This window comes from Diaphorina citri, unplaced genomic scaffold (assembly GCF_000475195.1).
Source record: "Diaphorina citri unplaced genomic scaffold, Diaci psyllid genome assembly version 1.1 scaffold153, whole genome shotgun sequence".
In the NCBI taxonomy this organism is placed as follows: Eukaryota; Metazoa; Arthropoda; class Insecta; order Hemiptera; family Psyllidae; genus Diaphorina; species Diaphorina citri.
The window spans coordinates 76,288-101,957 of NW_007377590.1; the positions used below are offsets into that span (position 1 = coordinate 76,288).

A 25,670-nucleotide genomic window follows, 5' to 3' on the forward strand; every position below is an offset into this window, starting at 1 on the left:
TCACACCCGACTACGTGTCCAGATGGTCAGGTAGTGTCATGTCGTAAATTCTAAATACCCGTAATCTCACTTTGAAAACTCACATAGCCGGGCGGTATGGTGCAGGTATGTATGTGCGATGCGGATGACCCGATAATGAGTTCCAAAGTCCAAAATCAGAAAATACTTGGATACACATCTAAATCTGATTCTTTAACCAGCGCTCAAAAGAGGAGTGGCATACAAAGTCTGCCTCTAGTTGTACTCGTCTGCAGACTTAAGAATGAGTAGTGCACCCATCCCACACTCCCCCCTAGGGTTTCCAGACGTCCGGGTTTTCCCGGACATGTCCGGGTTTTTACATGTTTGTCCGGCGTCCGGGGGGATTTTTGAAAATTTGGGAAATGTCCGGGTTTTTGATGATAAGACTCCAATAATATTAAAAAGCGTTTTTCATTCTTTTGAGAAAATATTAAAAAAAAAGATCGATAGGTACCTACCTACAAAACGAACGGGACAACAAAAATCTCTTTAGAGAGAACAAAAAAACCCTTTTTAGTTCATGTGTATGTGTATTTTACATACTAATGATTGTCTTTACATTATGGACATTCGTATTCATGAAACATCAACAAAACCAGTAAAAATGTTTGCTTTCATCGGAATGTGAAGAACGATCGTGTGTAACTCAAGTAAGGCAAATGCAGTGTTCTCTGCACCCTGGGCACTATACATTTTGAAATTCGGGAAATGTCCGGGTTTTCGATGGAATGTCCGGGTTTTTGGAACCAAATGTCCTACTTTTTAAAAATTTGATCTGGAGACCCTATCAGTAGGTAATGTCTAATGTAATGAGTCTTATGGATCATTGCAGTTGATAATAATAATAATAGACTCTTGAGTGGAAGGCAACCACTAGGCGAGGTTAACGCCTTAGGCGTTCTCTACCACCTAACCCTTAGAGCTCCATTATTATGTGGTCAAATTCTCAAATAAATGAGGATAAAATTCCATACCTCGGCTGGGATCGAACCCACGCCCTCCTGTTTACCAGGCGAGTGTCTTGACCACTACGCCACTGAGGCAGGAAATTTTAATTGTCATCATCATAACTATCAATCTTGACATTGGTTTGTAGTTTTCCACGTTCTTCTATCAGGGGTTGGATGGAAGAGAATGCCTTAGGCATTAATCCCGCCCCCCGAGTTAGGATTTTGTTTTGTAGGTATTGTTTGTTTATTTGTATTACTTTGTAAAAAAAATCCTAATAAAGTGTTCCTCTTCATTTCAGAAGAAGATCTTCATTCAGAGTATTCCACTAATTTACAGTTGTATTAAGCATAAATGCCCGTCCAAAATGTCTTTCCCCGATTAATACTCTAACTTTCATGATTTGATTTGGACTCGAACCACCAACCTCCAGAACCGAAGGCCACTGTGCCAAGTCTGTTCGACCGAAGCACCAAGTAACAAACTTACTTAGTTCCATGCTGACTTCTGCGTTCAGCTGATCACAGCTCTTATTTTTGCTCATGTAGTTGTAACATTTGGCCCTCTCCTGTTTACCAGGCGAGCGTCTTGACCACTACGCCACCGAGGCAGGAAATTTTAATTGTCATCATCATAACTATCAATCTTGACATTGGTTTGTAGTTTTCCACGTTCTTCTATCAGGGGTTGGATGGAAGAGAATGCCTTAGGCATTAATCCCGCCCCCCGAGTTAGGATTTTGTTTTGTAGGTATTGTTTGTTTATTTGTATTACTTTGTAAAATCATCATCATAACTATCAATCTTGACATTGGTTTGTAGTTTTCCACGTTCTTCTATCAGGGGTTGGATGGAAGAGAATGCCTTAGGCATTAATCCCGCCCCCCGAGTTAGGATTTTGTTTTGTAGGTATTGTTTGTTTATTTGTATTATTTTGTAAAAAAAAAAAAAAAATCCTAATAATGTCTTCCTTTTCATTTCAGAAGAAGATCTTCATTCAGAGTATTCCACTAATTTACAGTTGTATTAAGCATAAATGCCCGTCAAAAATGTCTTTCCCCAATTAATACTCTAACTTTCATGATTTGATTTGGACTCGAACCACCAACCTCCAGATCCAAAGGCCCTTTGTAAAAAAAATCCTAATAAAGTGTTCCTCTTCATTTCAGAAGAAGATCTTCATTCAGAGTATTCCACTAATTTACAGTTGTATTAAGCATAAATGCCCGTCCAAAATGTCTTTCCCCGATTAATACTCTAACTTTCATGATTTGATTTGGACTCGAACCACCAACCTCCAGATCCAAAGGCCACTGTGCCAAGTCCGTTTGACCAAAGCACCGAGTAACAAACTTACTTAGTTCCATGCTGACTTCTGCGTTTAGCTGATCACAGCTCTTATTTTTGCTCATGTAGTTGTAACATTTGGCCACATGTGGTATTAGGATCTGTAAACCCAAGAGAAAAGTCACATAAATAAAACTAAGGTGGTATAGTCGTAAAATAATAATAATGTTGAATGCTTAAGTACATAAACAAAGAGGTTTGAGGGAGGAAACTTAAACAACAGAGATTATATTGTTCCGAAATTGCAGAAAGGACAGGAGGATGGCAACAGTTCCAAGAACGAACGTTATCTGTTCAGGATAAAGTTAGACCCAGAATAGGTTCTGCTGTTCTTGTCAGTCTCTTCCAGGCTGCTCTTTTGTGTACCTCATATACTCACTCACTCCAATGGCATATGGGGGATAGGTATGTCAATCCCATGCCGACCAGACTGCTTGCCTCCAAAGAACTCTATGATTGTGTACCTCATGTCCTAAATTACACAAGTTCTCTCTATCAAACCTAAAAGAACTTACAGCAAAATCCAAGTCATCACCCTCATCTCCTTCAGAACAGCTGAAGCCTTCCTCATTGAATCTGTTGAATAGAAGCTCGAAGTTGAGTGCTTTGGCCATCTCTTGGCACTCTACAAACCAGCTGAGGAATGCAATCACGTTCGGGTAAGTGTGAGGCGTGCTTACTGTGGAAGAGTGAACAGGAATCAGAATGAAATGTTTAGAATACAATAGAACATACCTTGTTTATCCTGCTCGAATGAGGCTAGAAAGTAAAGTTCCTTTACCCCAGCAGTCTAAACAAAGTCTCATGTATTTTAATGGGTTTAACAAGATAGGTATTCGTAATACAATGCTTAATGTTTACTACAAGGTGTAGTGTTATATTGCAAGTTCCCCCCCCCACCCCTGTCAAATTATGAATCAACACCCTTCTGTTTAGCTCTCCCTCTCACCAACACAGTTTACCGTGTTAACCACTAAACCACTGAGGTTAGTTTTTTTTTTTATTTTTAAAAGAGGTTTGATAGAGGGAACTGAAACTGCTAAGGTCTTATCATCCCGAAACCAAATAGAGAAGGGAGACAGGATAGGAGAAAGCTAGCCGTTCTGAGAATAAACATTATCCATTCGGTATAAAATCCACTCCGGGCGGGAATCGAACCCGCGGCCTAGCGTTTACAAGGCAGACGCCCTACCAACCAGGCCAACTAGGCTTGAGGTTAGTTTTACCTGTGATAAGCATGGTCCTGATTAATCAGGGTGTCTACCTAAATGGAAAAATAAAATTCCCTGACTTTTCTCGGTTTTCCAGTCCATTTTTTCCAAATTTCCAGTCTACTTTTTCAAGATTTTCCACCCTATTCCCACTGCGTAACAGATTTTTTTTCCTTCAAGTAATGTTCCCAAGCCTGTTCAACATTAATTCTCCAATCTTTTTTCATCCCACTAGGGTAAGGGCTTAAGTCCTCCATTTGCACATGAAATAACTGCGCCGCATTTTTTTATTGTAATTTTTCGGTCTACACATTCACACATCGTCACATCCTGGGGGATGAAGGTTAACACGAAAAGAATAAGAACAGCGCCGCAGGCAAAAATTGTGAGTATTCGCGAACAAAACGCGAATACCGCGAACAAACCGCGGATACCGCGAACAAACCGCGGATACCGCGAACAAACCGCGGATACCGCGAACACTTTCTATTATTTTAAGAGGTTTGATAGAGGGAACTGAAACTGCTAAGGTCTTATCATCCCGAAATCAAATAGAGAAGGAACACTGGATAGGAGAAAGCTAGCCGTTCTGAGAATGAACATTATCCATTCAGGATAAAATTCGCCCCGAGCAGGAATCGAGCCCGCGGCCTAGCGTTTACAAGGCAGACGCCCTACCAACCAGGCCAACTAGGCTTGAGGTTAGTTTTACCTGTGATAAGCATGGTCCTGTCCAGTTTGCCCCGGTACAAGAACGTCTTAGCAATGTTTGGTATCTCGGTGGCATAGTTAGCGTTGTTGAGGACCACTTGATGGTCGAAATATTGCAGAATGATCTCGGAGAGGATAATGAACAGCTGAGTTGTCATGGGTCGAATCTTGCCGTGGGACATGAGAGCTTTAGCTTCAGGATGGAGGATGGCCAATTTTTGGACCTGTGTGGGGAAACGAAAATTCAACATTGAAAAAAATCTGATTAGAAAACAAATAACTTTCCTATACCACCTATTTGATAGAGTATGATGTGGAAATACAAAACTGTGACCTCATGACATTGTTAACTAAACATGGGCTTATTAAAATAAATAAATAAATAAACATGAGTGTTCTGAGTGTTATTTTCCTCCTATTTATTCAAACAAATCAAAAGTACCTCACGAAACAGACTAGGGCTGTATTATGTGTTTTATCCTTTTTTAATAAAATTTTCTTGCCTCCCTTAGGGTAAAAACAGAGCTTTTTACTTTCAGGTCTATGATTTTGTCAGTCACTTCCCTCTACCTGCTTGATGCTTTATGGTCTCCACTGCACTCTATTTTTGCCTCAGTCAAGTTCAAAGTAGTTAATGGTGTTCATACAATATCTACTGTGGTAGCAAATAGGAATCTACATTAATTTTTACGCACAACATTATTACCACTCATTACCAGAGTCCTTCAAATATGACGTTTATTTTTCTTAAAATATGACTCTAAAAATATGACTTTATGACGTTTATTTTTCGTGAAATATGACTCTTATTTTCGTCAAATATGACGTTTATTTTTCAAAAATACCTACACATAACCCAATATACTAAAAGTAGATTAGCCGAGAGTAGGTATTTTTAATCAAATTTCAACAGGAAGCAATTAGGTACTGAAGAATCAAAACAATCCAAGATACTTTGACACGATACAAAGAGTAAACAAAAGAAAGATACCCTGAAGTGACTATCGGCGCTCCGAGAAGTTTACACCAGAGAATATGGCACTGGGCCGTGTGGAAGAGTATGACCCTTGTAGTGTCTCCAAAGTCAATAATCTAACCTATGAACCGACTAAAATAGATGAGTACGAACCTACCACACTACCACTGGATGAAGAGTACTGTCCCATGCCAGTGAAAACGAATCTACCAATCACGTATAACCCGACCAAGGTGTATGGAGGAACCAACGTATGCCAGTCCATGCCAGGAGGGGTTAGACATCCAGGCTGGACTAACCCTACCGCTCAACACCCCACAATACCAAAGCAGCTCAACCCCAACATTCGACTGAACAAAGCAAACCTAAACCCAACAGAGTACAAACCAGCTCACAAGGTGATATCAAAAAATACCGTGTTCATTGGGAATACAGTCAATCCTATAGCACTCAATCAAAATGCCAATCTGATTCCAATGAAACCAATCAATGTTCCACCTCCTACAACCAGTATTGATAAGACAAGAATAATGAGCAAGTTGGTGAATGAAAAGCTCTTAGAGATTGAGAAGAAGAAGCGCCAACTACTTGAAGAAATAAATCGGAAGAAGTTGCTTAAAATCAAAGAAAAATGTGACGAGGTTGCTTTGAAAAAGTTGGAGCAAAAGAAGTTAGATTTGATGGAAGAGATAAACAAAAAATCTAACTCTGTCTTGAAACCAATTGTCAACAAAGTCGATGGAACTAGTCAAGCAAATTTTGATGGCATTAGAAAGACTGTGGTAGACACTACCAAGACCAATGTAGTCTGTAACCAGGTTACTCCTGTGGGACCTAGCAACATTAAAATCAAACAAGAAAAACTAGACACAAATACTGCACCAATAAACAACATCAACGAAAAACTGGCTGCCTTGAAAAAGAAGCAAGCAGACTTGATGTCACAGATACAGAGTAAACTATCTAAAAACACAGAAATGGTGATCAAAGAGAAGGCTGATGTAACATCCAAGCTAGAAGCGCTAGAGAGAAACAAGTCAGCATTAATACAACAACTTAACAAAAAACAAGCTGAAATTAGTAATGAGGCCATTGTGATTAAGAAAGAAAAAGTAAACCCCATAGAATCAAATGTAACAGGAAGTGCTACCACTTCGGTGGTGAGCAATAGTGAAGTGAATAGGTACCTAGGTAATGTTAGTTGGCTAAATGGATCAACTTGGAAGTAGGGATATCTCTACTGGGAGCTTCTTTGTTCAATGGAATGTAGTTAGTTGAAGGGGGAGAGTGGAAATGAATGAAGCATTAACCGATGTTCTCAGAGTTAAACATACATTAATAATTGATATTCTGTAAGTTACTTACTTGGAAGCATTGATATCAGAGTTACGGGAGTTGAAACCACCGATACTGGATGACCTCTTCCCCAGTGAAGATTTGACCCTCTTCATGATGAACTGCTTGAGAACACGGTCTACAATCACTACTACATCAATTTTCACATTAATTGCTTGCTTTCCACTTTTTCCTACACTATTCCTTACTTTTAGAGCTTTTCTTTATTCAATCTTAACCTCTTCATGATGAACTGCTTGAGAACACGGTCTATGCAATCACTACATCAATTTTCACATTAATTGCTTGCTTTCCACTTTTTCCTACACTATTCCTTACTTTTAGAGCTTTTCTTTATTCAATCTTAACTTTTTTCAAGTTTTTTCTTTCTTTCAACTTTTTCAAAGTTTCAAATTTTTGTAACCGCCAAACCGCTAAAATGGCGACAGAGCCATGCACAGAGAAAAATCACCAGACTCCTCGCCTCGTGTAAACGGATTTTTAGGTCAAGGACACATCAGCGATCATCTGGAGGAAAAAATAAACAAAAGAGAAAAGTTCAAAAAGTTAAAGTTGTGAAATCCAAATTTTTCCAAAGGAACTTTTTTTCCCCTGTTAAAGTTTCAAATTCCTTATCTTTTGTCCAGTTTTGGGGTACAAGTGAGCCAATAGAGCTGAGAACATTATGACCTCAAAATCCAAGTGAAGTCCCCTTAGGAAACAGAGTATGACTAGTCAACTGGAGGAGTTCCAAGGTAAATTTCCACTACACAAGTAGGTACCTATGCAAACTACTCAAGGAAAACTGCTGGTCAGAACTGAGTCTAGCTCAAGGACTTTCCTCTATTTACTTGAAAAATATTCCATAGGGATTTTTGTTTAATTTTACGGAAGTAGAGCAAGTCTAATCAAGGTTACCACCAAAAATGTGTGAAGAACACCTCAGAAAGTTTAGTTGAGAATCACTCCACCTTGGATAGGTGGGTATTCTAAAAACGACCCAAAACTCGGTTCCTCGTATAAAAATGTGAACTTTAGACTCTCAGGATTAAGTATGAAGCTTGTTGTGAGGTGCACAATCATCAAGAGTTTGAAGTAGCACACAGCCCATATACCTACCGATTATTTTGATGAAGACAAATATCACGGATCTGGTAGTCTCATGCCTTTTCCTACAAAGAAATTTACAAATATTTTGATATCAAAATGAATCATAATGGCTATTGACTATGAACATGTATCAGACAGCACCAAAACTTGGTAATTTATTCTCTAGGATAGGATGATTATTTTGAAGTACCTACAGCAAAATGTAAAGGATTTCCCACCCTGGCCAAACTTTATCCTAATCAGATAAGGACTGTTCTTGGAAAACCTAGCTTTTTTACTTTCAAAATTTTCATTTCTGTACACATAAAAATTGTTTACCTAGTTTTATTTTTACTCATCAGGTACCTACTAAATCTCATTTTGCAAGAGTAAAAATGATGAATCACAAGCATGTGATTCAAGTGTTAATTCTGAAATCTAATTTTTTCAGACTGAAAAAATGAGTAAGACCAAAGGTGACGAGAGCTGGGTGGATGAGATAACAGACTCTGAGTCAGAAGATATGCCGCGACCTATCGCTTACAAAGCAGTTCAAGATTTAAAGGTGGTTCTGGAAACGGAAAGTAATGAAATAACATGAGATCATATATTCAGCTGTTATTAAGAGCATACAACTTACCCTTCACGCGGTGAATTCGGTGCTCTAGAAGTTTGGTAAGTTTGAGATAGGGATATGGTGGCATTATTCTTTCTCAATCTGGAGGTCAGCACAGCCAAGCTTCGAAGTCGAGATGATCTGAAGCGTAAGGAACAAACAATCAAGTAGAGGAAAATGAGACAGTTGAACATTTAGACTGAAAAGAAAAACACTTCATAAACGAAAAAATTACCTCTTTCTGATCTACGGACCCAACTTTATATGTGTGTGTACTGAATTGTTAATAAAATTATTCCATTGGAAATGAAATCTGTATGAAAGGGATTTCTTTTTTGTGAAAATGTGAAGTGGAGACCTTTTTGATTGGCGAAGCCATAGGTAGGAAAAATTTCGAGTGGCGAAGCCAAAGCGTCCTGAAGGTTTTCAACTTACGTGAGATGATGTCTGCCAATAATTTGTCTGACCAATATTTATTCAGTCATTAGAACTCCTGTTAAGCTAACAGCCAGTTAAGTTCCATTTCATTTGTATTGGCTTAACAGAGCTATTAAGCCTGTTAAGCTAACGGGCTGTTTAAGGCTGGAAAGAAGGTTGGTGAAATCCACCATTAGGGTGATTGCTTTGGGCTAACATTGGTTTTGGCTACAATTTTTTTACGAGTGGATGCCAATCGCACTCAACCTTTGCTATTTCTTGAGCAAGGGAAATTTCAGGCTGGTATCCTCCCTGTTTAAAGTCCCCAGCCAAACACTTCAATACTCGAGTATCAGGTTAAAGATTCAAGCTGTTTTGGTGAACCAAAAATACATTTACAGACTTCCTTGATATTTCGACTACCAAACTGCTCGATATTCAACCAAAAAGTTCTAGCTTGTCGAATACTAGATAGTTCGACAGTGGCGGCATTACCAGAGTAAAAAGAAAAATTATAGATATCAGAAATAGTACAGAAGGCTCTTAGTAATGCTGTGATATCCACAAAAATTGTGAAAAAGCTCTCAGCTTCACCACAAATAAATCATGATTTAGATTAAATTAGATGTTAGGAGATTGTGAGATGTTTTTTTTTTCCAAAGAGGTTTGACAGAGGAAATTGTAACTGTTAAGGTCTTATCGTCCCGATATGTCGAAAGCCCCAACTTTTACCTAACGAAGTAGGATATCCTGTATATCAACTACAGGTACGTATTACCTATGAAAGATCTCCTGGCAGGGCCGGGTGAAGGTAGGAGGGGTGATGACTGAGGCTCCTGTTCCAGACAGGCCGATATCTTTCGCCTTAAAGATCGTGACGACACTTTGTAAGAGGCTCCATTGAGACTGATTACTTTCCTGATATGAGAGGAGGGGGAATACGGGAAGAATTATTTCCTTTAAATGTAAATGTAAAACTCTCAAGAATTTGGGAAGATTTCCACAGTTTTCATTTATAATAATTATACATATACTAGGGAAATGGCCTAATAGCTAATTCCTTTGCATTTGTAAACAACTAACAAGCATTTATAATTATAACCCAATTAGCTCCCATGGTGTAGTCCTCACTGCGCTCGCCTTGCACGCGAGAGAACCGGTTTCGATTCCCGGCGGGATAAAAAAAAAATGTATCATGCAAATGATTCCGTGACTGGCTTATGGCTATGGTTGGGGGGGGGCCCACTCAACCTCGCGAGGAAAATGAGTAGCTATGTATATTATAATGCGCATAGCGACCGGTGCCAGCATGGTAGGTAAACATTGGATGTTTAAACGCTAGGTCCGAACCCCGAAAATCAAACATGTACCTAAACAATATCTAATAACAGTAATAGCATCGAATAATATATGGACTCACAGCTTTTCTCTGGAATAAACCTGATTGTGTGGACTTTCTAGAGCTGCTGCAGGTGAATTTTAAAGTAACTGAAGAGGTTGAAATATACCAGTGAGGGTGCTTCGAGGTTCCATCAAGGCCCCCGGAGAGCAGACTCTAAATCCCTCAAGACCCCTTCGGTTCGGAGGTCCTGAGACAAACCCTCTGGCCTGGATGGCACCTCTTGGTATCCTCTTAATGGAATAATATATGGACTCACAGCTTTTCTCTGGAATAAACCTGATTGTGTGGACTTTCTAGAGCTGCTGCAGGTGAATTTTAGAGAAATTGAGGAGGTTGAAATATACCAGTGAGGGTGCTTCGAGGTTCCATCAAGGCCCCCGGAGAGCACACTCTAAATCCCTCAAGACCCCTTCGGTTCGGAGGTCCTGAGACAAACCCTCTGGCCTGGATCGCACCTATTGGTATCCTCTTAATGGAATAATATATGGACTCACAGCTTTTCTCTGGAATGAACCTGATTGTGTGGACTTTCTAGAGCTGCTGCAGGTGAATTTTAGAGAAACTGAGGAGGTTGAAATATACCAGTGAGGGTGCTTCTAGGGTCCATCAAGGCCCCCCGAGAGCAGACTCTAAATCCCTCAAGCCCCCTTCGGTTCGGAGGTCTTGAGCCAAGCCCTCTAGCCTGGATGGCACCTCTTGGTATCCTCTTAATGGAATAATATATGGACTCACAGCTTTTCTCTGGAATAAACCTGATTGTGCGGACTTTCTAGAGCTGCTGCAGGTGAATTTTAGAGAAACTGAGGAGGTTGAAATATACCAGTGAGGGTGCTTCGAGGTTCCATCAAGGCCCGGGGATAGCAGCTTAACTTCATACACAAAAAGCCCACTCAGAGGCTTAGGTGTAAGGGCGAACAGCCCTAAAGGATGGGTTGTACGAAGCTACGAGTAGAACTGAGAGCAAAAAGCTCTGTGCTCTTCGCTCCACTCTCTTTTAATCTTTAGACATTGGTGTGCTTTTATTTAGAGGTAGTTGTATTTACCTTAACAGTTTAGTTATTATTATTATTCAATTGAACCAGACAATCGCGAGTTATAGTGGAACAAACATTCAAAAATACAAACTAAATGCAAAACTTTCGAGTTGAAACGTAGACCGCACTCACTGTCGTTCGGTCAAAAATTTATTGACGGACTGCCCAAATTTTGGGTTGCCAAAACGACAGACAGCATATTTCTCAGACAGAATCAAAATATGACTCACCTGTTTAGACTGACTGTTGTATCTGGAACTTGCTCCATGTCCTCTAACAGACTGCCCAAATTTTGGGTTGCCAAAAGGACAGACAGCATATTTCTCAGACAGAATCAAAATATGACTCACCTGTTTAGACTGACTGTTGTATCTGGAACTTGCTCCATGTCCTCTCATATTTCTCAGACAGAATCAAAATATGACTCACCTGTTTAGACTGACTGTTGTATCTGGAACTTGCTCCATGTCCTCTGGCAGATATCTTGGGTTCCATAGCATGACATCCTCCCACCATCTTGTACTTCAAATGAGAACCTTTAAGAAATCTAAGAAAACACGGTACTAGTAAAATACATCACAACGCAACACAAAACAATCCATTAACTTTTTTTTTTTTTTTAATAGAGGAAACTAACTGCTTAGGTCTTATTGTCCCGAAAGCGAAAAGGAAGACAGGATAGGAGAAAGCCAGACGTTCCAAAAACGAACTTTACCTCTTTAGGATAAAATCCACCCCGGGCGGGAATCGAACCCGCGACCTATAGGTTTAATAGAGGAAACTAACTTCTAAGGTCTTATTGTCCCGAAAGCGAAAATTAAGACGGGATAGGAGAAAGCCAGACGTTCCAAAAACGAACTTTACCTCTTTAGGATAAAATCCACCCCGGGCGGGAATCGAACCCGCGACCTATAGGTTTAATAGAGGAAACTAACTGCTAAGGTCTTATTGTCCCGAAAGCGAAAAGGAAGACAGGATAGGAGAAAGCCAGACGTTCCAATAACGAACTTTACCTCTTTGGGATAAAATCCATCCCGGGCGGGAATCGAACCCGCGACCTAGCGCTTACAAAGCAGTTCAAGATTTAAAGGTGGTTCTGGAAACGGAAAGTAATGAAATAACATGAGATCATATATTCAGCTGTTATTAAGAGCATACAACTTACCCTTCACGCGGTGAATTCGGTGCTCTAGAAGTTTGGTAAGTTTGAGATAGGGATATGGCGTTATTCTTTCTCAATCTGGAGGTCAGCACAGCCAAGCTTCGAAGTCGAGATGATCTGAAGCGTAAGGAACAAACAATCGAGTAAAGGATCTTCGTTACTTGGTACCATAGGAGTCATTGCATTTAACAAGCTTGACTTGCTCAGAAGTGCGTTTAGTGCGTTCAGTTTACGAAATCTCTTCAACATGCACATTTTCTTCCTGCTCAGCATGGTTTTCAGTCCCGATCTTGGATGCTTGGACGTTTTCATTTTCGATTTCATAATCTTGTTCTTACGAGATATTCCCAGACTCTTCTTGGTCATCATGGGTCTCAACGCAGGAACTGCAGGGATTTTGAACGTGGCATCATCATTGGTAACTGCAGAAAGTTCCTTGTCATGTTTCTGACAAGCTTGTGTATTGGTATTTTCCTTACAGGCGATTTCTTCACTTATCTGATCACGAGACTTCACTATCACATTTGTGTCTCCTGGTACTTTCTCAACTATGTTTTCTTTATCACGAATTTTCTTGTTAGTCATTTTCTTGTGAATCTCCATGAGAAGTTTCAATTTGTTCTTCTCTAGTTCTTGTAATTTGTTATTCACATTCACAGGCACAGGTGTTGTTGATGAGCTTTGTTCTACTTTGACAGCCTCTGGTTTGTTCATACTCTTCGATGTTATCTGCTTCATAAGTTCCATCTTTTTCTTTGTGATTTCAGAGAGTTGTTGATTGACTTTTAGCTTCATTTGACCTGCCAGTTTGACGATTGCTACAGGTGGTTTCTTTAAATTGGTTTTGACTGGATTTACATTTTTAACTTTTACATGCCCTGACACAGGGCTGCTAACTGTTCCTTTTGAAGGAGAAATTGATTTGTTTCCATGAAGTGGAAGTTTCTTTGCCAAGGTTTGCATCAGTTGTGCCTTTTGTTTTTCAAGTTCATTGATTTTGGCAGCTAGATCTTCAGGAGTCATGGATTGGTAAAGAAAAACACTTCATAAACGGAAAAATTACCTCTTTCTGATCTACGGACCCAACTTTATGTGTGTGTACTGAATTGTTAGTAAAATTATTCCATTGGAAATGAAATCTGTATGAAAGGGATTTCTTTTTTGTGAAAATGTGAAGTGGAGACCTTTTTTATTGGCGAAGCCATAGGTAGGAAAAATTTCGAGTGGCGAAGCCAAAGAGTCCTGAAGGTTTTCAACTTACGTGAGATGATGTCTGCCAATAATTTGTCTATTCGAGAAAATGTTGCCACTCAGATGTTGCGCTGAAATACCTCTTTCTGATCTACGGACCCAACTTTATATGTGTGTGTACTGAATTGTTAGTAAAATTATTCCATTGAAAATGAAACCTGTATGAAAGGGATTTCTTTTTTGTGAAAATGTGAAGTGGAGACCTTTTTGATTGGCGAAGGCATAGGTAGGAAAAATTTCGAGTGGCGAAGCCAAAGCGTCCTGAAGGTTTTCAACTTACGTGAGATGATGTCTGCCAATAATTTGTCTATTCGAGAAAATGTTGCCACTCAGATGTTGCGCTGAAATCAGAAACGCTTAGCAGTGTGTATTCATGCTAATAAATAGCCCTCAGAGAGTTGATTACATGCTCAGGCGAATTCACGAGAAGCTTGTAAACTCACATCATATCCAATTAACATATTCGTTGGTCAAAAAAAAAAAAAAAACACCACCGAAGTGGTAGCACTTCCTGTTACATTTGATTCTATGGGGTTTACTTTTTCTTTCTTAATCACAATGGCCTCATTACTAATTTCAGCTTGTTTTTTGTTAAGTTGTTGTATTAATGCTGACTTGTTTCTCTCTAGCGCTTCTAGCTTGGATGTTACATCAGCCTTCTCTTTGATCACCATTTCTGTGTTTTTAGATAGTTTACTCTGTATCTGTGACATCAAGTCTGCTTGCTTCTTTTTCAAGGCAGCCAGTTTTTCGTTGATGTTGTTTATTGGTGCAGTATTTGTGTCTAGTTTTTCTTGTTTGATTTTAATGTTGCTAGGTCCCACAGGAGTAACCTGGTTACAGACTACATTGGTCTTGGTAGTGTCTACCACAGTCTTTCTAATGCCATCAGAATTTGCTTGACTAGTTCCATCGACTTTGTTGACAATTGGTTTCAAGACAGAGATAGATTTTTTGTTTATCTCTTCCATCAAATCTAACTTCTTTTGCTCCAACTTTTTCAAAGCAACCTCGTCACATTTTTCTTTGATTTTAAATTTGCTTGACTAGTTCCATCGACTTTGTTGACAATTGGTTTCAAGACAGAGTTAGATTTTTTGTTTATCTCTTCCATCAAATCTAACTTCTTTTGCTCCAACTTTTTCAAAGCAACCTCGTCACATTTTTCTTTGATTTTAAGCAACTTCTTCCGATTTATTTCTTCAAGTAGTTGGCGCTTCTTCTTCTCAATCTCTAAGAGCTTTTCATTCACCAACTTGCTCATTATTCTTGTCTTATCAATACTGGTTGTAGGAGGTGGAACATTGATTGGTTTCATTGGAATCAGATTGGCATTTTGATTGAGTGCTATAGGATTGACTGTATTCCCAATGAACACGGTATTTTTTGATATCACCTTGTGAGCTGGTTTGTACTCTGTTGGGTTTAGGTTTGCTTTGTTCAGTCGAATGTTGGGGTTGAGCTGCTTTGGTATTGTGGGGTGTTGAGCGGTAGGGTTAGTCCAGCCTGGATGTCTAACCCCTCCTGGCATGGACTGGCATACATTGGTTCCTCCATACACCTTGGTCGGGTTATACGTGATTGGTAGATCCGTTTTCACTGGCATGGGACAGTACTCTTCATCCAGTGGTAGTGTGGTAGGTTCGTACTCATCTATTTTAGTCGGTTCATAGGTTAGATTATTGACTTTGGAGACACTACAAGGGTCATACTCTTCCACACGGCCCAGTGCCATATTCTCTGGTGTAAACTTCTCAGGAACATACTCCTCTTCTTCTGAGCTTATATTCTCCGGGTCATATTCCTTGCTGCTTGAACTCGACATCAATAGAGACTGAGTACTGCTTGACATGGACTTCTCCTGTTTCTTCTTGATTTCCAAATACGTTTCCAAACTCCTCAGGAATTTCTCCTCTTCCTTCTTATAGTCAATGCTAGCTTCAGTGGATTCCAACAGTTTCTTCCCATCATCTTCTCTCAGCTTGGATCTCATCTTGACAAACTTCTCAATATGATCACTATCATTGTCTTCGTTCTTGAACTTCTTTGCATACTTCAAGTATTCGTCGTACTTCTTCTTGAGAGTTCGAATCCTTGACTTGTCAGATCCGTGATATTTGTCTTCATCAAAATAATCGGAGGAACTTTTGGACTTTACTCCTCGTTTGGTTTCACTCTTATGTTTCTTAGACTCATGCTTCTTTGATGATTTCTTCTTTGAAACTTGTTACTTGACATGGACTTCTCCTGTTTCTTCTTGATTTCCAAATACGTCTCCAAACTCCTCAGGAATTTCTCCTCTTCCTTCTTATAGTCAATGCTAGCTTCAGTGGATTCCAACAGTTTCTTTCCATCATCTTCTCTCAGCTTGGATCTCATCTTGACAAACTTCTCAATATGATCGCTATCATTGTCTTCGTTCTTGAACTTCTTTGCATACTTCAAGTATTCGTCGTACTTCTTCTTGAGGGTTCGAATCCTTGACTTGTCAGATCCGTGATATTTGTCTTCATCAAAATAATCGGATGAACTTTTGGACTTTACTCCTCGTTTGGTTTCACTCTTATGTTTCTTAGACTCATGCTTCTTTGATGATTTCTTCTTTGGAACTTGTTCAGGACTGATTTCATGCTGATATTTTCTAGAATGGCGATCTTCTTTATAATCTGACTGCTCTAAGTTACCACTGTTGTGACGATGAGATCTATGCTCAGGATATCTTGAGTGAATAGGCTCTGGAAGAAGTACTATTCTCTTCTTTTCTCTCACCTCACACACAGGTGACTGGTCTGAACTCTCTATTGAGCTATCATAATCTCTATTGCTTCTACTTCTGTGTGGACTGCTCTAAGTTACCACTGTTGTGACGATGAGATCTATGCTCAGGATATCTTGAGTGAATAGGCTCTGGGAGAAGTACTACTCTCTTCTTTTCTCTCACCTCACACACAGGTGACTGGTCTGAACTCTCTATTGAGCTATCATAATCTCTATTGCTTCTACTTCTGTGTTTATCACATCTGTTATTTCTTAGACGATTTTTCTCTGTCTCCTGCCTCGCTCGGACACCACTTCTTGAATAATCTGAACCTCTCCTGTTATCCTCCACATGTTTGTCTCTAATGTTACCTCTGGCTCTTCAAGTGTGCAACCTCAAGAAGTTATAACTCTGGATGACAAGGATTCATGTGAAGATGAAATGGTGAATCAATATCTGGATGATATTGAGCGAAAATTGGAAGAAAACATCAAGAAAAAGTCCCAGACCAAGAACACCACAGATGATTGGAAAGTTGTAGATTACTTTCGTGATATTATCTATGTAGAAGATGATGACCCTGGTAGTAAATCCACCAAAATCAAACAAAGAGATAAAAGAATAGAGTGCAAACGACGAAGACAGGTCTATGCCTCTCCTAGTCAAGATGGTGTGAAAAGAAGGAGACGAAAAGCCAATGTCAGTCTATCTGATGGTGAAATCATTTCTGATGATGATTTGATCTTATCAGACATCTCCCTATCTCCAGAACCAAGTTCATCATCTGTGAGACATAGGAGAGACAAACATGTGGAGGATAACAGGAGAGGTTCAGATTATTCAAGAAGTGGTGTCCGAGCGAGGCAGGAGACAGAGAAAAATCGTCCAAGGAATAACAGATGTGATAAATACAGAAGTAGAAGCAATAGAGATTATGATAGCTCAATAGAGAGTTCAGACCAGTCGCCTGTGTGTGAGGTGAGAGAAAAGAAGAGAATAGTACTTCTCCCAGAGCCTATTCACTCAAGATATCCTGAGCATAGATCTCATCGTCACAACAGTGGTACCTTAGAGCAGTCAGATTATAAAGAAGATCGCCATTCTAGAAAATATCAGCATGAAATCAGTCCTGAACAAGTTTCAAAGAAGAAATCATCAAAGAAGCATGAGTCTAAGAAACATAAGAGTGAAACCAAACGAGGAGTAAAGTCCAAAAGTTCCTCCGATTATTTACATTTCAGAATTAACACTTGAATCACATGGTCGTGATTAATCATTTCTACTCTTGCAAAATGAGATTTAGTAGGTACCAGATGAGTAAAAATAAAACTAGGTAAACAATTTTTATGTGTACAGAAATGAAAATTTTGAAGGTGAAAGCCAGGTTTTACAAGAACAATCCTTAACTGATTAGGATAAAGTTTGGCCAGGATGGGAAATCCTTTACATTTTGCGGCTGTGTTTATGTACAGGGCTGAGATGAGATCGGACGAGGTGAGATGGGATATTGTTTCTACAGTTTTGCATTGGAGTGGTAACTTAAGCAAGGATAGTGTGGGATTCTTGGGCATTTTTTCTAACCCTCTGTCCCAGCAGCAATTTTTAAAATTTATTTTATATTTATTTTTGTTTGCTTTGTAATGTGCTTGTTTGTAATATCTAATTTAAATGAAAGGTATAATATAAACGTGCAAACTAGAGATAAAAAGTAAAAAATGAATTCAGATTGTACGCGTTGCGGAAAAAAAAGAAAAAATTACATTTCAGAATTAACACTTGAGTCACATGCTTGTGATTCATCATTTTTACTCTTGCAAAATGAGATTTAGTAAGTACCTGATGAGTAAAAATAAAACTAGGTAAACAATTTTTATGTGTACAGAAATGAAAATTTTGAAGGTGAAAGCCAGGTTTTCCAAGAACAATCCTTATCTGATTAGGATAAAGTTTGGCCAGGGTGGGAAATCCTTTACATTTTGCTGTAGGTACTTCAAAATAATGAATAGAATAGAATATGCCTTCTTTATCCTGCTCAAATGAGACTAAAAAGTCCCTTTACCCCAGCAGTCTAAACAAGGTCTCGTGAAGATAATTTTTCAAAATAATGAAAACATTACATACTTGTTTACATATGTATCCCAAGGGACCTGAAATCATCCCATCCTAGAGAATAAATTACCAAGTTTTGGTGCCGTCTGATACATGTTCATAGTCAATAGCCATTATGATTCATTTTGATATCAAAATATTTGTAAATTTCTTTGTAGGAAAAGGTATGAGACTACCAGATCTGTGATATTTGTCTTCATCAAAATAATCGGTAGGTATATGGGCTACGTGCTACTTCAAACTCTTGATGATTGTGCACCTCACGTTCACGACAAGCTTCATACTTAATCCTGAAAGTCTAAGGTTCACATTTTTATACAAGGAACCAAGTTTTGGGTCGTTTTTAGAATACCTACCTATCCACTATCCAAGGTGGAGTGATTAACTAAACTTTCTGAGGTGTTCTTCACACATTTTTGGTGGTAACCTTGATTAGACTTGCTCTACTTCCGTAAAATTAAACAAAAATCCGGCATGAGACTACCTGCTTGTTGTGTGGTACATATATGGGCTGCATGCTACTTCAAACTCTCAATGATTGTGCAACTCACGACAAGCTTCATACTTAATCCTGAGAGTCCAAAGTTCACATTTTTATACGAGGAACCGAGTTTTGGGTCGTTTTTAGAATACCTACCTATCCAAGGTGGAGTGATTCTTAACTAAACTTTCTGAGGTGTTCTTCACACATTTTTGGTGGTAACCTTGATTAGACTTGCTCTACTTCTGTAAAATTAAACAAAAATCCCTATGGAATATTTTTCAAGTAAATAGGAAAGTCCTTGAGCTAGACTCAGTTCTGACCAGCAGTTTTCCTTGAGTAGTTTGCATACCTACTTGTGTAGTGGAAATTTACCTTGGAACTCCTCCAGTCGACTAGTCATACACTGTTTCCTGAGGGGACTTCACTTGGATTATGAGGTCATAATGTCCTCAGCTCTATTGGCTCACTTGTACCCCAAAACTAGCCAAAAGATAAGGAATTTAAAACTTTAACAGGGGGAAAAAAAGTTCCTTTGGAAAAAATTTGGATTTCACAACTTACAACTTTTTGAACTTTTCTCTTTTGTTTACTTTTTCCTCCAGATGATCGCTGATGTGTCCTTGACCTAAAAATCCGTTTACACGAGGCGAGGAGTCTGGTGATTTTTCTCTGTGCATGGGTTGACTAGTCATACACTGTTACCTGAGGGGACTTCACTTGGATTTTGAGGTCATAATGTCCTCAGCTCTATTGGCTCACTTGTACCCCAAAACTGGACAAAAGATAAGGAATTTGAAACTTTAACAGGGGAAAAAAAGTTCCTTTGGAAAAATTTGGATTTCACAACTTTAACTTTTTGAACTTTTCTCTTTTGTTTATTTTTTCCTCCAGATGATCGCTGATGTGTCCTTGACCTAAAAATCCGTTTACACGAGGCGAGGAGTCTGGTGATTTTTCTCTGTGCATGCAACAAAAAACAAGCTGAAATTAGTAATGGGGCCATTGTGATTAAGAAAGAAAAAGTAAACCCCATAGAATCAAATGTAACAGGAAGTGCTACCACTTCGGTGGTGAGCAATAGTGAAAACAGCTCATCCTCTGAAAAGACAGTACAAATAAAGCAAGAAAAAATAACTCTGAGTGAGAAACCTATAGTGAAAATGACTGAGAAAAGTACCATCGTTCAAGGAACCATCCGTGTAAAAACAGTCCCTGCTATTAACGAAAAGTTAAGTGATCTTGAACAGAAGAAGGCCAAACTGATGGCTGAAATAGCCGCCAAAAGTAACAAAGTCGGTGGTGTTATGACAGCTAGTGTGGAGAAAGAAACATTAAATGAGAAACTTAGCAGGCTGGCAAAAGAAAAGGAACAACTCCTAGCGAACATCGAGAAGAAGAAAAATCAGACAACAGCAGCCCCAGCAATTTCGAATAAACCAATAGCTTCAGTAGATATGAAAAGAAAACTAGCTCCTTCAGTAGATATGAAAAGCATTCCAAGTCAGTCGGCAAGGATAAATGAGGTGAAAATCAAACTAGAAAAAGAAGACAACTCAAGTGTTCAAAGTAATCAAATTAAAATTAAACAAGAAAAAGTCGACCCTGATAATGCCATAGCTCAAGTGAAACCAAAGATTGAAAGTCAAAAGCAAGATACCAATTCTCTCCAATCCATGACTCCTGAAGATCTAGCTGCCAAAATCAATGAACTTGAAAAACAAAAGGCACAACTGATGCAAACCTTGGCAAAGAAACTTCCACTTCCCTTGACCTCTCATGACCAACATCATTCAATGTATCCACAGAGTTGGAACGTGAATTACGACTGAATCCAGGTTGAAGAATCAATGATTTCTTCTTGTTGGTGCTAGTACGGCTGTAAATTCAAAGAGAGGGGAATTATTTTTTCAGTCATGATCTGGTTACCTATAATGGAGCTTAGGATCAACATCTTGTCAACGTGTAGAAAAAAACTGAACAGATTTTCAGTTATTTGGAATTCCTCAAGACTGGAGTGAATAGGTACCTAAGTAATGTTAGTCGGCTAAATGGACCAACTTGGAAGTAGGGATATCTCTACTGGGAGCTTCTTTGTTCAAAATTATTTTGCCCTCCTGGAAAGTAGTTAGTTAAAGGGGGAGAGTGGAAATGAATAAAGCATTAACAGAGGTTCTCAGAGTTAAACATACATTAATAATTGATTTTCTGTAAGTTACTTACTTGGAAGCATTGATATTTCCACTTCATGGAAACAAATCAATTTCTCCTTCAAAAGGAACAGTTAGCAGCCCTGTGTCAGGGCACGTAAAAGTTACAAATGTAAATCCAGTCAAAACTAATTCAAAGAAACCACCTGTAGCAATCGTCAAACTAGCAGGTCAAATGAAGCTGAAAGTCAATCAACAACTCTCTGAAATCACAAAGAAAAAGATGGAACTTATGAAGCAGATAACATCGAAGAGTATGAACAAATCAGAGGCTGTCAAAGTAGAACAAAGCTCATCAACAACACCTGTGCCTGTGAATGTGAATAACAAATTACAAGAACTAGAGAAGAACAAATTGAAACTTCTCATGGAGATTCACAAGAAAATGACTAACAAGAAAATTCGTGATAAAGAAAACATAGTTGAGAAAGTACCAGGAGACACAAATGTGATAGTGAAGTCTCGTGATCAGATAAGTGAAGAAATCGCCTGTAAGGAAAATACCAATACACAAGCTTGTCAGAAACATGACAAGGAACTTTCTGCAGTTACCAATGATGATGCCACGTTCAAAATCCCTGCAGTTCCTGCGTTGAGACCCATGATGACCAAGAAGAGTCTGGGAATATCTCGTAAGAACAAGATTATGAAATCGAAAATGAAAACGTCCAAGCACCCAAGATCGGGACTGAAAACCATTCTGAGCAGGAAGAAAATGTCCATGTTGAAGAGATTTCGTAAACTGAACGCACTAAACGCACTTCTGAGCAAGTCAAGCTTGTTAAATGCTATGACTCCTATGGTACCAAGTAACGAAGGTCAACCAACTGAATCTCCTGCGAAGAATTCTAAATCAACACAAGACTCTTCTGTTGGAGATAACCCGCCAAGTAGTGATGATACTGAAACAGTTGAAAGTAGTGAAACAAATGCTGTTTCTGCAGAACCCATTGAACCTATAAATGAAAGTAACCAAGACGAAAGTACTGATGATATAGAAATTCTCGATCCACCGCCACCAGTTCCCAAAGAACTCATTACAATTGAAGATCAGACTAGTCAAGAGACGGAAGTCACACCCAAGCAAGAAGCCAAGAGAGCTCCAATTGAAGAAAACATAGATGATAGTGAGAAAGATATGGATTCTAATGAAGAGGAGACGAGTAGTAGTGAATTCATAACTTTGAAATTCATCAAGGTTGAAAAATTGAGTGACCTGGATGCTAATGATGTGGACAATGGGGATGACAAACCAAATGATGGTGATGGAGATGTAGAAAACAATGATGCAGACCTATCACAGATGAATCAGGAACCACATGGGGATAGTCATAGTGATGTACCTGGAAATGATGATCAAGAGGAACTAAGTGACGACAAAGCTGAGGATGATAACGTAGACAACAAGGATGTGAATAGTGAAACTGATATTTATGTTGAAGATACATTTGATGCTACTATTTATGTAGATGGTACTGTTGAAACAACCGTTACTCGCAAAGATTTGAAAACCATCGTAGCTGATTCTGGCAACTTTCCATTAGACCCTGCAGAAGACGATGTTGTCTTTCTAGAGGAAACTGAAAACAGTCACTCTAAAACCACCATTGTCCCTGAGAACAATGGTAAAGAAAATGAGTCACTCAATATGTTCAGTAAGAACGCTGTAAGATTGTCTCCTCGTTTTGGCAACAGTCCTGTCGTAGCGAGACTGATTCTAAACAACAAAAGAAAACTGATTAGGGGCTGTTTGAAAAACGATAAAAACAGCAAACTCATGAAACCCTCTGAGAGTTTCAAAATGTCCAAGTTTAAATTTGTTCGCTCCACTTTGTTAAAACCAAGCTGTGAACGAAGTTTTGGACGGAAACTAGTGCGTAACAAACAAGGAAAAGCGTCGATACCACATGTGGAAATCCATCCAAGCAGCCTAATTTGCCCGAATAGTAACAAACTGAGAAGACGTAAATTGGATGCTGTCAGTGAGACTAAAACAGAACTGAAACCTGTTGAGAGGAAATTCAGGAAGAATCCGTCCGCCTACAAGTTAGAAAACAAACCGGACCGATACAAATTGGACAACAGTAAAACCAAATTGAGAACCAACGCTGTCTACAAGACAGAAGAGGGACCTAAAGGTGAACCCACTTCAAATGCGACGTCGAAAGTCATAAACTGCAATGAAAATGCACGTCAATCGTCTGTGATATCCAAGTTCAAATTAGTTCGTAAATCAAACGCCAAACTGAGCACCTACAAAACTCTACCAGCGAAAGTCATAAACTGCAATGAAAATGCACGTCAATCGTCTGTGATAACCAAGTTCAAATTAGTTCGTAAATCAAACGCCAAACTGAGCACCTACAAAACTCTACCGCCGTCCATTCGTCGTCAAGTTGTAAATAGATTCCAATTCACCAAAGTTGTCAACAAGTTGAACAGCACAAGCAGTGAAGCTAGTCATAAATATCGAACGTGTAATAGGAAATCTATCCGACGTCATAGCAAATCGAAAGCGATCGACGCTAGCCAAACCAAATCTAGTGATGCAAGAACGTCCCTTGGAAAACTGACAAAGTCCAAGTATAAAATCTGGAGAGTCCTTACCAGAACTCAATCTAGTGATGCAAAGCTCAACGTTAAAAACGCATCCAAACCCAAAGAACCACGGTCTCAACACGAAGCAAGATATACGAATCGCATTCTGAGACTTCCCACATCTAGGAAATACCATTTGAACAACAAAAGCCCTTCGAGATCTTTAATGAAGACTTCGCAGTCTAAATTGAATCATTCGATATCCAAGTATAGAATTAGTTCTCTGCCCAAGGCAAATCGTTTGGTGTCCAAGTATAAGATGATTCGATGTACTAATCAGCGGGAAAGGAATAAGATCAATCTATCACATCGGAGGCAGGACTCTAGTTATCCCAACCGAACCATGTGAGTAAACAACCAAATTCTTTATTAAATTTAATGCTATTACTGTTATTAGATATTGTTTAGGTACATGTTTGATTTTCGGGGTTCGGACCTAGCGTTTAAACATCCAATGTTTACCTACCATGCTGGCACCGGTCGCTATGCGCATTATAATATACATAGCTACTCATTTTCCTCGCGAGGTTGAGTGGGCCCCGCATCAGCCATAGCCAGATACATTTTTTGCATGATACATTTTTTTTTGATCCCACCGGGAATCGAACCCGGGTCTCTCGCGTGCAAGGCGAACGCAGTGACGACTACACCATGGGAGCTAAGATTGGGTTATAATAATTAAACATGCTTGTTGGTTGTTTACATATGCAAAGGAATTAGCTCTTAGGTCATTTTCCTAGTTTATAATTATTATAAATGAACATTGTGGAAATCTTCAAAATCTTGAGAGTTTTACATTTAAATTTAAAGGAAATAATTCTTCTTGTATTCCCCCTTCTCTCATAACAGGAAAGTAATCAGTCTCAATGGAGCCTCTTACAAAGTGTCGTCACGATCTTTAAGGCGAAAGATATCGGCCTGTCTGGAACAGGAGCCTCAGTCATCACCCCTCCTACCTTCACCCGGCCCTGCCAGGAAATCTTTCATAGGTAATACGTACCTGTAGTTGTTATATACAGGATATCCTACTTCGTTAGGTAAAAGTTGGGGCTTTCGACAGATTTCGAACTTGAAAAAAAAAAAAAAAAAAAAAAAAAAAAAAATAAACACGATTTTTTTTGGGGGAAGCGGGGGGCTTTTTCCAAATTTTTTGGGTAAATCTAAAAAATCTAATCTAAATCATGAATTATTTGTGGTAAAGCTGAGAGCTTCTTCACAATTCTTGTGGATATCACAGCATTACTAAGAGCCTCCTGTACTATTTCTGATATCTATAATTTTTCTTTTTACTCTGGTAATGCCGCCACTTTCGAACTGTCTAGTATTCGACAAGCTAGAACTTTCTGGTTGAATATCGAGCAGTTTGGTAGTCGAAATATCCAGTAGGTCTGTAAATATATTTTTGGTTCACCAAAACAGCTTGAATCTTTAACCTGGTACTCGAGTATTGAAGTGTCTGGCTGGGGGACTTTAAACAGGGAGGATACCAGCCTGAAATTTCCCTTGCTCAAGAAATAGCAAAGGTTGAGTGCGAATGGCATCCACTCGTAAAAAAATTGTAGCCAAAACCAATGTTACCCCAAAGCAATCACCCCAATGGTGGATTTCACCAACCTTCTTTCCAGCCTTAAACAGCCCGTTAGCTTAACAGGCTTAACAGCCCTGTTAAGCCAATACAAATGAAATGGAACTTAACTGGCTGTTAGCTTAGCAGGAGTTCTAATGACTGAATAAATATTGGTGAAATCTGATTGAGACTGATTTTAGTGAAATCAGACTGATTGAGAGGATGACGAAAAACGCTGATACCCTCCGAGCTTCGAATTGAACTCGGCATCACACGATTAATGCCCTGGTTCTAATGAGCTGTTTTTTTTTGTTTTTTTTTTTTTTTTTTTTTTTGCCCAACGAACTACCTAATGCATCCATTTATTTTGAGGACTTTAACGCAAGTCTTTTTCGTAGGCCTTTTTTACATTTTTTATCTCTAGTATA

At 39.0% G+C, this 25,670-nt stretch overlaps 2 protein-coding genes and 2 long non-coding RNA genes across 4 annotated transcripts in view; 2 read left to right on the forward strand and 2 right to left on the reverse strand.

Annotated features, from left to right (window-relative positions):
* LOC103505138 (kinetochore protein NDC80 homolog) overlaps window positions 1-4,493 on the reverse strand; it is a 15,854-nt gene extending 11,361 nt beyond the window's left edge. Inside the window, exons 1-3 of the mRNA XM_017442282.1 lie at window positions 4,239-4,493; window positions 2,831-2,994; window positions 2,326-2,416 (exon numbers count right to left, since the gene is read on the reverse strand). Of these exons, the coding sequence (XP_017297771.1) occupies window positions 2,326-2,416; window positions 2,831-2,994; window positions 4,239-4,488 (505 nt within the window). The 5' untranslated portion in view covers window positions 4,489-4,493. The remainder of the gene's footprint in view (window positions 1-2,325; window positions 2,417-2,830; window positions 2,995-4,238) is intronic.
* Window positions 4,494-5,257: 764 nt separating this feature from the next.
* On the forward strand, window positions 5,258-24,739 carry LOC103505141 (nuclear anchorage protein 1-like). The gene is made up of 4 exons (XM_008469450.3): window positions 5,258-6,373; window positions 19,941-20,625; window positions 21,107-24,020; window positions 24,525-24,739. The coding sequence occupies exons 1-4, from the start codon at window positions 5,273-5,275 to the stop codon at window positions 24,679-24,681; spliced, it is 4,857 nt and encodes a 1,618-aa protein (XP_008467672.3). The 5' UTR covers window positions 5,258-5,272; the 3' UTR covers window positions 24,682-24,739.
* On the forward strand, window positions 6,979-8,122 carry LOC113465737. Its single transcript, XR_003390355.1, has 2 exons — window positions 6,979-7,303; window positions 8,089-8,122. It is a non-coding gene; the product is annotated as an uncharacterized LOC113465737 (long non-coding RNA).
* Window positions 11,397-13,993, reverse strand: LOC113465736. Its single transcript, XR_003390354.1, has 4 exons — window positions 13,800-13,993; window positions 12,272-12,385; window positions 11,536-11,653; window positions 11,397-11,456 (listed from the first exon to the last, which is right to left on the reverse strand). It is a non-coding gene; the product is annotated as an uncharacterized LOC113465736 (long non-coding RNA).
* Window positions 24,740-25,670: the final 931 nt, after the last annotated feature.